The sequence below is a fragment of the Struthio camelus genome, chromosome 12 (genome assembly GCF_040807025.1).
Source record: "Struthio camelus isolate bStrCam1 chromosome 12, bStrCam1.hap1, whole genome shotgun sequence".
In the NCBI taxonomy this organism is placed as follows: domain Eukaryota; kingdom Metazoa; phylum Chordata; class Aves; order Struthioniformes; family Struthionidae; genus Struthio; species Struthio camelus.
This window is the reverse complement of record NC_090953.1, coordinates 11370615-11387362: the sequence shown is the minus strand read 5'-3', so window position 1 is coordinate 11387362 and position 16748 is coordinate 11370615. Positions and strand designations below refer to the sequence as shown.

Sequence of the window (16748 nt, the reverse complement as noted above, 5' to 3'; positions counted from 1 at the left end):
ACTTCATTATCACATAAATATGCAAAGATATTTTAAATACAAATTTAACTTAATGCCTACTATAAGGTTGACCATAGGGGCTTTCACAGCTACTCTTGTGACATCTGCAGTGTACTTCAATGGACTGAATATTAATTTGAGAAAGGAAAGAAAAAAAAAAGATCCACTAAAAACATAAGGCTGAAATAATTAATAGATCAAACACATTAATATATGTGGACTATTTCAGATAAGCAAGTTTTCTGTGATTAGAGTTGCACTTCAGTATTTGGGACACAAATATTTATATCTCTATAAACTTTGAAAGATACTTAAGATATAATTCCTGAAGCGCCGTAATATTTCTTAGTAATATTCTTAACTGGCTATGTTTCTTAAATACTTGGTTATATGAAGTAAAGCAAGTTAGGCACATAATCGAGCAAAGTGCCTTTGAAAAATAGCCATATGGTAGTGTAAAATAGACACAGTGTAAGCATCAGCTAAATCTGCACCAAAGTAATCACTTATTATATGTATTAGTGCTATGGTTCTGCACATTTTACTGCCATGCTGTTGTTTGTGTGACTTTAATTAATGCACTTACGCTTTTTCAAGAAATAATTTGAGCTGGAGAGAGAATATATTTTACTTAATCCTGAAGCTTCCTAAATAAATATTTATGTATTTCTCTTTAGGAAGCAGAGTATAAATATATTGTTAAGCTAATCAGAATTGTGTCTTTGCAGGTCGTGTGTATGCTGTCTTGTCCAAAAGAGAAGGCAGAGTGTTACAAGAGGAGATGAAAGAGGGGACGGATGTGTTTATTATTAAGGCAGTCCTGCCAGTAGCAGAAAGCTTTGGTTTTGCTGATGAAATCAGGAAGAGAACTAGTGGCCTGGCCAGTCCACAGCTGGTGTTCAGCCACTGGGAGGTAAAAATATCTATTCACTCCATCTGTTTTGGTGATCTATTTCCTGTAGATGTGGCAGACTGGAATAATAAGGGGAAGAGGTTAAGTATTGGTCAAGACATTTGATAATTCCTTTTTGAAATGAAGAGGAGAAAGTACCTTTATATTAGTCTTTTTTTGCTTTTATAAATGTGCAGTTCAGAAGAACGTTGTTTATATTTTGTTTGGGTGCTTTTTTTGTTGGTAGTGTTCTGTTTTTTTTCCCCCCAGTGTAAAGTAGGTGCTTCAGAAATGAAACTGATTCTTCAAAAAATGTGTTTGCCCGAATTATATATGACTTTTAAAATGGGTTTGCTGGTAAATGTGTTTGTTAATGGTTTTTCTTCTCACCCCCACAGAAAATGTAACAGTAAATCTCTTTATATTGGTATATGGAAGTTAAACCTTTTGGTGATTAGCAGACATCTAAGTAGGTATTGTTTTGTGCTTACATATTCTGGGACAACTTATATTTTCATATTTAAAGGTAAGGGGAGTTGATTTTAATTTTTCAAAGCTAGGTCTGGTGATAGTAAGTGGAGGTGTTCTCAAAATTGTTCTCTTTGGATAACTTTGTCACTTAATTAAGAGAGGTGAAAGTGGAGGTGTAAAGCGCATGCAGGTGGGGACCTGATAAGAAATGTCATCACCTGAGTGCTGCATTCTTTTTGTTTCCTGTAATGTGGAAAGTAGATTTTGAAAGCAAAAGAGGAAAACTTTTAAATCGCTATTCCTTGTTCAAGAGAAACAAAACTGCATTGTAGGACTCCTCAGAAGACTCCATCAAAGGAGCTTAAAATGGGTTCAGGGGTAAGAGTCAGTGCGTATGTGCTGGTTTTTCACGTGGTGTGGAGTTTACCTCATTTCCTGTAGCTAATTTGCTTCAGACAATATTTGTTAGATACTTCCCTAGCTGTATTTCTCTCCTAGTTATTGCTGTAACTGCCTCAGGAATTTTATGGGAATGCTCATGGAAAAGAAGGAGGATCCCTGCAAACCAGTTTTGAGTCACGTGCTATTGAAAGAGTTGAGAATCCTTGAAATAGTACACTTAGGAAAGTACGTTTTGTCATCTTTGGGGATGGTATCTTATGGGCATTACAAAATGCAGCCGACCAGAAACTTAGTCTTCCTCCCTCAATGTTCATACTGACTCATCCTCTTAAGGCACTTACAATTCAAGTCAGGTCATACAATGAGTTGTAGAGACAATGAAGGTGTAGGAAGATTGCTAAGTCTGATTTCGTAGAGAACCAGGGAAGGGGAGAGTGATGGCAGAGTAAGAGATCTTAAAAATAAGTGAAGTAGAAAAAATATATTGAATGGAAAAGACCAGAAACAACAACAACAAACAAACCCACAGACAGTGTATACCTGGAAAAAAAAGCATACAGCAAGGACTTTTTGGAGTATGGGGATTTAGGTGTAAGCCAGTAACAGATCAGGTACTTCAAATCAAAGAGTGTTGGCAGTATTACATAAAGTATTTTTTTCAATTTTGGATGCACTCATCTGAAGTGCAGCTGGCAAGGTTTTGTGCCCTCACTGGTCTTTTGCCTGAACTGTCTCTGCTACCAGTATCCTCAAGAAATGTTAGTCAGAAGGATGTTAATTCCAGCTAACCGTTGTTCTGTGCCAGTTTCCTTAGGATTTGTGACTACTGTGCTCCAATGCTAAACAGAAGCATAAACTTGTTGCCTCCGTGACCTTCCCCTCTACTTCCAAACCTAGGCATATATGGTCACTTTGTCACTTTTATCAGTTTCACATGGAAAAATGTTTGCATGTAATTGTGGATATGCAGAGTTCCTCTAACCTGAGCTTATGCTTTCTGGAATTGCATGAATTTCTACTCACTTCAGTGCACTAGCTGAAGTTCCAAATGTGAGCTAGCTTGTTTTAGGCAAGCATTGTTTATTATCAAGTGAGATTATACTTACTACTTCTCATATGATTTTTCTGAACGTGATTGATGTGATAACTTATTTTGCACAGAAGAAATATAACAATAGCTTGACTTTTTTTTGTATAACTACGTTACACATCTGGTCATGAGAGGTACTGAAAGCCTGCAGTATTCATTACATGTAATAAAGTTATATTCTACTTAAATTAATTTGAGTAGCTTCTTTTATTTATATATATATATATATATATATAAATATATAATATACACGTGTGTATTTTATATATGTATATGTAGTGCTCTCAATGTTTATCCTGTATTATGGTTGTTATCTGACCAAACTTCTGGTGGCCTATAGTAATAATGATAAATTAAGGATGAAATATACTTGTTAATTTGTTTTTTTTTTTCATTTGAAACAGCCAGTAGAGAACTAAGCATCTCCACCTCATTTATGATGGAAAATCAAGTCTGGAATCAGACTTGAGATTGTGCATGAGAATACAGAAAAAGTGATTTGAATAGAACTTTTCCCTGTAACATTAATTTTTGTAAAGCTGTTCTCAAGTCCGGAATCGGAATGTTTTAATGAGAAGTATGGAAGAGGCAGCAAGAACTGTATTTGTGGGCCACAGAGAGATTTGAACAACTGGCAACTTTTTCTAAAATTGATATTCAGGAGAGATTTTAATTATAGCTACTGTATTTAAAATGTAGTGGTAGTAGGAAAAGTGATTGTGCAAGCCAGTCACCTTTTCACCTGTCAAATCTGTCAGTGGGAAAGGTTGGTCAAATTGAAAATAACGTTCACGTATTTTTCTGACAAAATAAGCCTTTTGCTAAGCTACTAGCAATGTTGGCTATGTGCAGCAATGGCAGAGGGAGTGCGTTTTACTCTCAATCATCAGCAGAATTGCTAAATAAATACCATTTTCAGAATCTCTGCTGGTGGTGTGACAGAGAAACCAGAAAACTGACTGTTTATGTCCCAGATCACATGAGAAATTTGTAGAGCTTTTTTCTTTGTTTCTTGCTGTTTCTCTCTTCTGCTTAAAAAAAAAAAAACCTGCTAGGTTTCAAGTTTTAGCCCTAACAATATTATATTACTGATGAATTATCTTGGTATGTTGTATATACATGATAAATACCAGCATTTATATGAATCCCAATTATTTAATGCATCACTGCATAACATAATATGATGTGAACTCAGTGTAATCTCATGCTATTTTTCCCTTAGTGCTAAATACTGAAAGGCAATGTGGTAGCTACTTGGGTTTTTTTTGCATTTCCTATGTTACTGAGTGTAATGTTATTTGCCTTATTAACTGCATACTATCCAAACCCTTCCATGAAATTTTGAATTAAGTCTGTGTTTGTGGTCTTTTCTCAATGTGCTTGGCTTATTAGTTGAATAATAGAGACACTCTATTCGTGTTGAGACACATATTTCTCTATGCAGATTTCTTCTAGCGTGTTGCTATCCTCATTTTACAGATGGTGAATAGACACTTCTCTAAATTAAGTTTCTTTTCAATTAGTTAAATTTCATTGAAATTATATGCATAAAGTATGTTTAAAGACATTGGTTTGGAATTAGTTTTTCATTCTTGTATTTAATTAATATGATTTATAGATTATAAATATAGGAAGGTAAATGATAGAGACTGCCTTTAAATGGAGCCATTTTGATCTCAGAGGAAAATTAAACATTTTTCTTACCCAGTTAATGAATGCATTTTGTATTGTTCAGATCACTCAAATCCCAGGGGATGGAGCAATGCGTATATTGAGGTCTGTCCTGTCAGTTAGTACTTTTTTATTCATTTTTTTCTGTCACTTCTTTATACTTGAACAATTCATGCTTAAGCTTTCCTTCATGCTTAAACAATTTATTCCTGCCTATAGCAGATGACACCAAATAACAATTAGCAACAAAACAATTTTAGTTTGGTTCCAGCTTAAGACAAATTATTTTTCTTTATGATATCCCTGGGCAAATGATAAGTGTGTTTGGTTTACTCGACCATTCTTTCTTAGATTTCAGTCTAAACTTTCTTCTGAATTCTCAGGCTTAAAATACTTAACTTTGGGGCAGTTAGGACCTCCTTGTTTTTTTTTTTATCCTTAAATTAACCATGCACCTTCATGCAATGTACTTTTTTTGCCTGAGCTGGTTTACTTTGTCCTGTCCTGATTCTTTGCAGTTATTTGTTGCACTCAGTCATGCCGTTTTGTTTTAATCATAAGCTCCTTTGAGCCAGAAGTTATTTGTGATTGCACAGTGCTTAGAGTAATGGAACTCTAATCCCATTTGGGAGATCTGTGTTATGGTAAAAGTAATGCACGTGGCTCTGTTCAGATACTGACTGAATTCTCAGCAACTGCAGAAATTATCCAAGACATCTACTGGTTAAAAGTTGTAAAATTTATTGCATTCCTGTTAATGCACATCTTTTACATTGGGTTGCGATTGCCTATTAGGCAGACTTTATTCTTTGGGGGGGGAGAGGGTGGGGAGAGAAACCATAAACACATATCTTTATTTGAATCCTTTTTGAGTATTTCTTTTGAAATAGAATAGTCTCTGGAATGTGCTGTAAGACTCTAGAGAAAGGTAAAAGAAGGATTGCATGTGATAAGCAGTAAGAATATGATGCATTCTGAATCACTGGAAGTTTTATATTCTTGATTTTTAAATCATTCATTCCTGACTCTAAGCCCTGTTACACTCGATTGTTGAGGGCTGAACGTGGAACTTGCTGGATGAGATTGAGGCCTCCATTAAACAGGAAACAGGCAGAGATATTGAAGTCTCTGAGAATCTATGAATCTATACGAGGCTGAGCTGTAACTTTGCATGCGTTGTTCTGCCAGTGACAGTTCTGGCACGTAAATGAACTCTAGGAGCAGCCTGGAACCTCTTTAATATGAAAGGCTCTTTATAGTAGCCAGAACATATGAAGCTAATTAAAGTAGCAAATAAAAGTGGCAGTGGTATGGCTTTAGTTTTCTCTCTCAATACATATTTCTTAAATAATAGGAAAAAATGTAATAGTAAAGCCACAGGCCTCCTTTTTTCTTTGTAATTCCCTAATCCCTGTTTGTCGCTACTGACTGAAGACAAGGCTAAGGTTGATCTGTCGCAGATTGAGACACAAACAAGGATGATGCTGTTGAGCCAAAATATACTTTCTTCATAACACTTAGAATTGGGAAAGGTACTATGCAAATGTTCATTATTATGATATTTATTGGAAGAGGAGATATGGCCGACTTCCTGCGTTTTAAGGCCTAGACCATCCCCTTCATATGTAGTGAATGGGAACTCTGGACTCTTCTGAAATGCTTTTGGAGGCTCACTTCATTTTCTATGGAATCTGCACCCCAATACAATCCTGTAAAGTAAATGTCAAAACTTTGGCAAAAAAAATTATCCCTTATCCCATTTAAACTTGCTGTGTCTGAAAGAAAACTAAACGTTGTGAGTCTGATACTTTTTTGAACTTTTGAGGCTTTTGCATGATGACTATGGAAATGAAATAAATGAACTTTGCCACTGGCTTTATATTGCCTCTCTGTCGTCCCCTCTCTGTCGTCCCCTCTCTGTCGTCCCCTCTCTGTCGTCCCCTCTCTGTCGTCCCCTCTTTATAGTTTTTTTCAAAAATGTGTAATTCAAAATCAAGAGCTTTTGAGGAAAAAAAAAGAAATGGAGAGAAATAAATTTGGAGATTTTTTTTTCCAAGTTAGTTATTGAAATCAGCAATCTATTTTTACACTTTCTTTTAGATGCCATTATGAAAGTATATAATAATGATCTTGAGAAGAACATATATTGTATTTAATCCCATGAAACATATAGTGATGTATAGTGATGCAAAGCAGCAATATTCTGTAAAGCCAGGATTTGACTACAAGGTATGGCTTTTTCCCAAACAATTGGTAAAAAGGGAGAGTGATAATTAGCTCTTTTTATTGAGGATGTGGTATAGAGATTAGCTATTTATAACGTGGGCAGGCTGCTACACAAAGTATTTGGTACAATATGAAAATTGTATGTTCTAGTAAAATAACTGTGGCTTGTCTTTATTTTCAGAACAGTTATGTATAGGTGCTTCTGTAAAATTCTTTAGTCTTCTGTAGACACTCTTTCTCCCATGCTACTAGTCAACTTTTACAGTTCTGTTTTCAAAGTGTTGTTAGCTAATGCATATAATTAATGAACTCCTAAAATTACTGTGGCCCATACATCAACTATTATAATTCTCCAAAAAGAGAAATAATACTGGCACGAGTTGAGTAAGGAAATAGGGAATGTAATCAGATTGGAATTCTGTACAGTTCTAACATGATCTGCCAATATGTGACCCCTGGAGCCTCAGGAAGGCTGTGCTTGCATTGCTCATACTCCTGCGTAAGCTCATGGGAGTTCTTCTTTGTTCAGCTGAGAGTGGAACAAAGATGCGTCCTAAAGGCAGTTCCCTTACCACTGCTGCTCCTTCATGCCCACTCCTAGCACGTTCTGGGGTTCCTGAAAGAATCTTTGCTTTAAGTCTGCTAACGTTTATGGAACAATAGGCAGTGTTAATGTTAATGTTATTCCTTTCTTCTCTCCCCCTTCGCTTCACAGGTTCAGCTGTTAGTGGAAAGATGCTTGTTAGGAAATGAATTTTTTCCTCTAGTGTCTGTGCTTCTACTACAAGATCCTAAGAAGTTTCCAGCAATCAAAGAGTTGGTCTTTTAGCATAGCACAGTTCCTCTGTTTGTATGAGTTTTTATGTGCAGCTATTCAGTTTACATTAGCTAGACGTTAAGGGGGGATTCTTTCTGGTATGATTTTTCTTATTGCTCCCTTTCTTGCTGTTTTTCTTGGAACTTCTTTCTCAGCTAGTGATGACCATCAGTCTCTTCCTCCATGTCCATTAAAGAGAGAGCGCTTATATGCCAGGGAAAAGTATTAAAGTGTAGTTGAAGAAACAACATTTATGCACTTCTAAAACAAAAGTAAATCCTGTTCTTGGGTTTCCTGCTGTGAAGAATTCTTTTGCATCTAATAGGGCCTTTTTTTCTATGGCAGCATAGTGCTTTCTGCAGCGTTAGCAAGCACTGCTGCTGAATTATCTTGTATCTGAAAATTTCTGCTAACCTGGGAGGTCAGTTGCTCCAGTTATAAAACCATACTACACTAGTTATAAAACATGCATGCACACACCCCTGTGTGTGTGTTTATATGCATGTTTATTTATATGCAGACACATGCATACATATATATGTGTATATAGTGTGTATATATATGCATATGAACCTACATAACTCACTAGATTAGTGTGTTATAGTCCTTACTATGTCAGCAGTTAATGGACCTTCTCAGTCACAGGAAAGCAGGTTCTTGAATATCAAGGAGTTAAAAAGACCAGATAGCTGGCCTTGAGAATGTAAGGACAAATCTTTTCACCACTTGGCTAAACAGTGATACTTGATGTTCCTGCAAATTTACATTGTGATTAAACAGAATGTTCTAAAACCCGATTGTGCTGTTAAATTGTGTAAGGAGACCTGATCTATGAGGAAGAGTGCTGTTGTTACAAATCATTATTCACTTAAAATAGTTGGACATCATTTTAATTTCAGAGTATTTCTCCAGTTTAACTCTGCACTTATCAAAATGTGCTGCAGTACATTGGTTGGTTTTGTTCTGCTTCATATGCCAGAAATATTAGGATTCCTTTCAATATACTGCAAAGCTTAAAGCTATCTTCAGAAGAGATATGGCACTTTAAGAGGGAAAGCCCAGTATTTCAGTCTTTTACAAAACGTGCATGTATAGAAAACTTCCTAATATGTCTCAGATAAATGATTTTTTCTTACCTCATTTGTACTTTATATTGTATACTTATGTTAATAACTCAAACCTGTGACGTTGCTGAGGTCAATGTCTGCCTGGGCTACCAACGCATCCCCTCTGGCTGTATAAACTGGTTTTATGGATCCTCACAGAAAAGAATCTACCATTTTTTCCCCATATCACTGTCTTAATTTTCAAGGCTAAATGTATGTTGTTTCTTTCCTTTCTTTCCTTTGATCTTTTTTATTCTGTGTCATATTATTTGCAAAAATTTTATATAGTTAAAAATTTAGAAATGGTTATTCCAAATTTTAACGACTTTTTTATTAGTATCAAGAAGTTAGTTTTCCTCTTCCATCCAGACACACTCATGCATTTGAAGACTTGCATATACATGGTTCTCCAAAAGTATTAAACAAAACCCTTTCAAATTTTACATACTTATTTTTAGAAAGGTGTTCTGTTTTTCAGCTATGTGCCATGGAGGAGGAATGCTTTCCTAGTATGGACTGAGTGGGATATTTGTCCATATATGTGTTAAAGGTTGTTACCAAAATCTTAGTTTGGCTTTACAGTGATGCTATTGTTCATTGTTTTTGTGTGCTTGAAGTGTGGGGGAGGAGGGAAGAGACTTTCAAGTATCCTTTCAGTTGAAGGGCTAGTGCCATTTTGTCATTATTTTCCTCCCCCAAAAAGGTGGGGGGCAGTGTGAAAACCCAGGGTACTAAATACGAGAAGTTTGATTCATGTAAATCTAAAGCAGAACAACTTTAATTCAAATATGTTTAGGATCATCATGTACTCTCCATTATGAAGTAACTGGTAATGGCTGTGTTTGGGTCCAGTTCACAGCTTAATACTTAGTGAACTTAAGTAAAGAAAGCAGAATTTATATGAGGACACTGAGAGGGGGAGGGAACAAAAGTCATATTAAAAATTCATACCCCAATTCAGTCTTTCTATACTGAGTAAGAGAATGAAAGTAAAATATCACCTTGTATTCTGAGTCAACTTTCAACTACACATGTGAAAGACGTTTCTTACATTGACTCCCACCCTCTGCCTCTTAGTCCTCATCCCCAACCTGGTGTCTCATGCAAGTGTTTGAGGTGCTTCAGCCCTTCCCACAGCTAATCAGCACTGCAGAATGGTGTTCAGACTGCTCTGCACAGCACGGGCAGTGACAGCTCCTAGTCCTGTGCTAGCATCACTCTCTTTTCCTGGAAGGTGATGGAAAGTAGCTGTTCAGGTGGAGATGGCTATGAAGTTGCCGAACATCATCCTGCACACAGCTAGGATCTGCCTTTTCTTTCATGTGGGAGTAAGGAATGACTCTGAAGCATCACTGCCTGTCACTAGCCAGGTGCTAGCATGGTGCGTGTGTGTTAGGAGGTAGTGTACAAATGGGGAACTGGCCACGCTGCTAGTGCTGCCTTCCCTGCTCTGTAGCTGCTTGGGTCAAACGCAGGAATTAGCCAGCTGCTTGGATATGTCTGTATTGCACTGTGCATGGTACTTGAGGACATCTTTACTTACTGAGGTAATAGGTCTTTCTGCATCCAAGATCACAGGAGGAGTATGGTCCACAAAAATCAGCCTCTGCCCACTTTTGAGATTACCATTTCCTCCTTGCCCCAGCTCCACCTCCCAAAAATGTCCTACCCCTTTGGCGCTGCTCAGAGCCTTCCTTAGTCTGGCTCAGTCCCCCTGGCACCAATTGTGCTCGGTGCTGCTGCCAGCGTTCGCAGCTCTGGGAGCACGCTGCCACTCTCCAAACTGGTCTTGCACAGAGGATATATTACTTTGGTTCTGCTCAGTGCAGAAGCACTCTTACTGTGTTACCCATCTTATTACCAAAAACCCACTTTGGAGATAGCAATTTTTCAAGGTCACATTTCACATAAATCTCGGCAAACTGAGGTCACTGTACCTGAAAGGCAGAGTTAATTTTTGTCTGACAAAGCTGCTTCAGACATCGAAACATGCAAATCAGCTGTGCCCTTCTAGTTGCATAGCCTAAGCCGCTACTGAGGGGTAGACGGCATTTGAACAATGAACGTTTTTCAAGTCTTGAAGTTTCTTTCTAGTATCAATTTTTCTTTGGTGGAAAGGATTCTGATATACTGAAGTCTTTATCCTCTTTGAAATTGTGAACAGTAGTTCTTTTGAAGTCTTGTTAGAGAAGCAGCTTCTGCCATAATTATTTTTTTGGCATGCTAAGAGCTGCCCGTGGTAGTGCCCAAGCACTGAATTTAGTAGTTCTTAGCCTTTCTTATGAAGGAATTCAGACTGGCTGTAACGTTCCTTGCTAATCTTAATCTTCGTTGGGCAGTGTAAGACTGCTCTTTCTATTCGTGGTCCAATTGAAGCGTTTTCCACATTGATGATACTTGGCTCAAAAGAAATCCCTATTTTCTATCCTTATCAGGCATTATGGAGCAATAGGGGAAATACCGGTAGGAACGTGGCACTGTTCCCAGGTCTGTCTGACCTTTTGGATTCCCTTCTGTTTGCTTTTGATGTCTCTCTCCACCTTGTTTCACATAATTAGGCTGCCTTCGGTGGAGACTGTTTCGTACCATCATTTTGTGAAATACGCTAAGACAATAGGACCCAGATCGTTGCTGGAGCCATCTGGGTGCCACTGAAATGCAAATAATAAATCATCTTCAAATTAAGGCTTCAAATTCCAAGTGTGCTCAAATTGGAATTACTCTATTCTAACTCAGATATTATTGAAAAGTTTGATTAACTTACTCAATTGCAGAATTTAGTACACACTTTATTGTCTTTCACTATTAAAATAGTACTCATAGTATTGTATTTTTATGGTTTGGTTATTTCAGGTAGTAAGATTGTCTCTGATACAGGCATTTATTGTTTGAATAATTAACATGTGGGTCGTTAGGCTAAAAGAAAATGAAGACTCTTTTCCTTATATTATTCTGCATGCTGTTAGTAAACAAGTCCTTTGAGACTTTATTGTTTGGGCGTGTTAGTTTGAATAGTTATGATACTTAATGCAACAACTCACTTCAGAATAATTTCTTTTTCTCAAGAATACCCTTTACAGTATTTGAAGTAATCTGTTCATTCCCTTTAAAATAGATAATCCCAGCTGATTGCATTATAAAAACTGTGGGATTTTTTTTGGTTGGTTGGTTTTTATTTCTTTTTTATACCTCCAATTTGCTCATATTTCTGCAGTGAGCTGTGGAACACATTCTTCAGCATCTGCTTCACTGCGAGGATGTATATGTATATTTTTTCTAGTACAGTGGAATTCTAGTGATCTGCTTATAGTCATACTTTACACAGGAATCATGTCATCCAAGTAGATCAATGAAGTTATTGCCAAGTGGAATTATTAACAAACACTACTATCACTTTCCAATTGTGACAAGAGATTTAAGAATTGTGCCCACTGCTGTGCACTACTTCATTTTCATGTGTTACGTTTTATATGTTGCCCTTAGAAGAAAATGCTTGGTCTCTAATAGAGAAAATGCTAGTCAAATGATCTACAATGCAAATCTTGATCTGTAATTCACAATTCTGTAATTTAAATAGCCATTGTTTTCAGAAGGTTCTTGTGGATGTAGTGCAGAAATACTCAGTTGTGTTAACTGGTAAGTGACAGCAGTCTTGCTGCTTTGTCACGCGCTCTTTGGAGAAGTAATTATGTTTTCGTTCTGGACTGCTTGCAGTTAAAGCTGCCATTGTCCCCCTCAGCTTATTCTGGTTTTGAATAATAAATAAGCAGTTAGGCCAGTGGCTAATTTATGCTGATCCTGTTAAGAATCCCTTATCATCCCTTATGATGCTATGAAGACCTGATCTCACTGTCTAAAATGCACTGTAAATACTCTTTATTCTTTTAAATACCCATACACCCTAAATAATGTCATCGTTGAAAAGAGAATGATTTGCTGCCTATTATAAGTTCATCTCCTTCATAGGTTTGTAGTCTTCACTAGGATGCTATAACAAGCATTCTTTAGAAACTGGGAAAGCAAACATTTGATGGGTTGATGCGGTCACAGAAAATTTATGATGTTACCAGCAAGGATGTAATGAGGACTTCTACAGATTGTGAAGGCTGGGCTTTCTCCAGTCCTCCATTCAGTGTCTATTCTTCATCTAGGGAAAAGCATTTAACTGGAAATCATAGCTCTACTGAGGATTGTATTTCTATTTCTCCCAACAGTACTAATTTTTTAGAAATTTTGCCTGTGAAACTCATAAGTCCATAATAGGAATTAATATTTCTATGTGTCTGCAGATTTTATGTAGCCTTTTCTTGTGGAAGGACATTAGTTTCATTCTCAAAGTTAATCAGAAATGTATAAAATCTGTACAAGTTTAAATTTTACAGATTATCTTTGGCTATCTAGAGAAAGCATTAAGCCTCGAGTTTGTGTAAATACTGCATTGCATGATGGCAGAAACTAAAATACCTCTTCAAACCTTCCTGGGGAGCTAAAAATGTGGATTTGCTGTGCAGGATGGAATGAGGGAAGCTTTTAGAAAATGTGTGAGATGACTGTACATCTTTGGCATATTCTAAATAGTCTGAAAAGTGCTGGATGTATGGGATGAACTGGGGATAAAGACCTGTCCAGTTATTTCCTGGTCATGTTGCATGTGAAATCTCCTCTAGAGGAGGGCCCATGAGATCTGCAGACTTTAAGCTGCAAGAGCAGCTCTGCTGAAGAGTAGAGATCTTCAAAAGAGTTCAGCTGTACTGAAGAGTAGCACCAGAAGCAAGGATTTCATCCTATCCGTGTTTTTTCATCGTTTCCATGTTTTTCATAGAGGTTGAAGAAAATAAGGCATAGAAATTAGCAGAAACTTTCAGTTCTACTGAAATTGTGATAAATTCCTAGTGAGATAATGTTCTAAAAAAAAGAATTACTTCTTGAAAACAGTGAATTTTCTGAAGGTTATTTGGCTTTGTATGCTGACTTGCAGTTGTAATAAATACTTGCTGTAAAAAAATCCATATGCAGATAAACGCAGCTGAACTTCAAAAGCTGTCGTATGGTTCTTTACTTATGGCAAATGCTGTATACGATGCCTAGCTCTTGTTTTGAGCTTAAGTTAGGCTTTCTGGGAAACTCTACCTGCTCGACTTTCATATTACGCACTTTAGAGATTAAGATTACCTGAAATGTTCCAGTAAACCTTTGTACTACTTAATTTTTTCTTTCTTTTTATAGATCATTTCAAGTGACCCATTCTGGGTGCCAACCACTGAGGAAGAATATTTGCACTTTGGGGAAAAAGCAGACTCTGAGAACCAGGCCCGCAAGTACATGAATGCAGTAAGAAAGCGAAAGGGACTTTATGTAGAAGAAAAAATTGTGGAGCATGCTGAGAAGCAAAGAACTCTCAGTAGAAATAAGTAGCTCTATCTGCTTTCAGTTCTCTCCTGACTCAGCTAAGGGCGACTGGATTATTTTCTATGCAGCAGTTTCAAAATTTCATCTGAACTTATTCTTTCACACCAGTTTTCTTAAACACTGTAAAGTCTGTGGCTTATGTTATAATAAACTTAGGCCTTTCCAACTTTTATACAGAGAAAATAGTTTATTTAAGTAAAATATGGAATTGGTCTCGATTTTTAAAATTTCTGCCATATTGTTATCACAGGATTAGGAAATCCTAACTTAATTTTTCTTTCTTTCTGATTTATCAGATGTAATTACAGTTAGAACTGGTTAGCTAGTCTGTTGCAAATAAACTATGCAATGAATTTATCTCCTTAATGGTTTTGACTCTCTTTTAAATTGTTTTAGGTTTCTATAATGTATTTGTTCCTCACAAGTCCTTTCCGTAGTTACTTATATGCAAGTAGTTGTAAGTTTATGAGAAGTAGGTAAACTATTTCTTTCACTATATTCCTCATGTAAACAGTTACCTAAATCATGTGGTACTCCTCTGCTCCCAGGTTGTAGCAATGAATCTTTTTTAAATCAGAGACCAAAAAAAAAGCACATGTGGAAGACTAAAGACTAAGCACTGCAAAGCAGGCAAGGTTTGTTTTTTGTTCTTTGTTTATTCTCCTGTCTTTAGGGTTTTTTTTTTTTTTCAGTCATATGATTATCATAAACTAGGAACTGGTGTCTCTGAAGCAGGCACACAGCTACCTCTGCCACTCCTGTTAGCTTGATTGTTTACAGACACTTTCAGAAAAAGAAATTTCTACCCATTCCGCCTATTGTCTTAAATCCAGTGCAGGTGAACCTTTTCAAAAATATATGAAATAATTTGCTGTTTGCAGGTGTCTAGAATGCAAAAGGCTCCAAAACTGACACTAACAGGAAAAAAAAACATCTTCAGAAGGTTTTAATTTACAGTTGAGCAAAATGAAAACTTTGAATAGGAGAGGAGAAACGTGATGCATGAACTGTCTTCTCATTTGGCTGTTGAGTGCTTAGAATGATAAAAGGAAAGTACAAGAACTGGACATTCAAGAAGGTTAAGACTGAGTAAAAAGACAGGTATCCTTGAAGGGTTTTTGATATTTAGTTAAATTAATGGGAAATAAGTTTGTGAATCTTGGGCCAGCTGACTTTCTGCTACCTCTTGTCTTTGCTGTTGGGAAAGAGTTCTGTTTCAGACAACTGTACAAATAGGTTGTCTTTTTCTTCCATGATATAACCACTTCTTTAATTTACAGTTACCTTGCAGTGTCTGTTAGCACCTGCTCGTTCTTTCCAAATAAGTATTTTGTGTGTATCAATGAGTAGCAGGCCCAAGTTATTCATGCCAGTTTTTCCCCTTATGGGAAAGGAAACTGTTCCTTGTTTCACAAGTAGAATGATTTTGAATGTTTAACTCTTATTTTAAATAGCAGCCTTCTTGCAGTTTGTTTGCTATCATTATGGAAATGTTTCCTTTTAAGATTGTATTTATGAATTATTCAAGCACATGAAACATTTGCTTTGCTTAGAAGGTTGTTCCATAAATTGCTGTTGTTTTGCAAAGATATGTCTGCATGGCAGGCAAGGCTCTGTTAGAGCTTGTGCAAGCATACCTATGTAACTTGTGCATTGCCAGCTGTATATAGCTATGGACAGCACGGTAACTTACTGCAGCCTGCAAAACCCACTCAAGACATAAATAAATGGTTTTAATGACACTTTGGATACTACACTTACCTTTCTAGCTAAATCAAAGATAAAGGTAGGGATGCCTGACCTGCTAGTTGATCACTGTTATGACTGTGTAGCTATTAACTGTAATTTACTCTATCTGAGTAAGCAGAAAAAGCATCTCAAAACGCATATAGATGAAAACTAATTCAGGATGTTGCAAGATCATTTGTAGAGAGCAAAAACTCCACTAACTAGCAGAAGAAAATCAAACCAACCTGCAAGAAATGCTTGCAGCAATATTTGAGACCTACTTTCCTTAGTAACAGCTACCGCTGGGAAGAGAATCTAATTGCTTACCTGCCATGAATCTCCAACTATGTTTCTCTGGTTTATTCAGAAAGCAGCTTGTTATAGCTGCTTTTCCTCTAGCTTTGTTACACACATATAACAATATGACATAATTTTAGAAAAACTCTGCAAAGCATGATGAATAACTTGCTGATGGAGCAAGCCATGGAAAGATTTAATTGAGAGCTAGCGATTATATCATTTCATCTTCCATTGCCAGCTTTATTGCTAAATATAATATGTGATTAAAATGAGTGCACACAGCTTTTAAAATAAAGACCTTATCCGTTTACATTTTTGGTGCATTTTTAACTTTCTAAAAGCCAGGCACTCAACTAATGTGAATTGGCTCTATTGACCTTAGCGGAGTCAGGGCACCTTACCTTTGGTAACGTACAAAAACACAGTAAGCTTCTAAGCTTCTAATAATTGTTACAGACTAATAACTATGCACTGAACAATCCATCTGATATTCCACTTTGTAGAAAGAATGAACAAGAATAGGAGCTAGATTTCCCTGGAGAAAAATGAAGACCAGGCAGTGGCCAGCAAGCCCCTTCCTGTTGTCTCTGGCCATCCTCCATCTTCGTGCATCTTCTAAAGCATCTTCTTGCTTAA

At 36.7% G+C, this 16748-nt stretch overlaps 1 protein-coding gene across 7 annotated transcripts in view; it reads left to right on the top strand.

Moving 5' to 3' along the window:
• Positions 1 to 16347, top strand: part of EFL1 (elongation factor like GTPase 1) — a 94770-nt gene extending 78423 nt beyond the window's left edge. For all 7 annotated transcript variants that reach the window (XM_068957985.1, XM_068957984.1, XM_068957983.1 and 4 more), the window contains exons 19-20: positions 729 to 913; positions 13902 to 16347. In XM_068957985.1, coding sequence (XP_068814086.1) covers positions 729 to 913; positions 13902 to 14090 — 374 coding nt within the window. In that variant the 3' untranslated portion in view covers positions 14091 to 16347. The remainder of the gene's footprint in view (positions 1 to 728; positions 914 to 13901) is intronic.
• Positions 16348 to 16748: the final 401 nt, after the last annotated feature.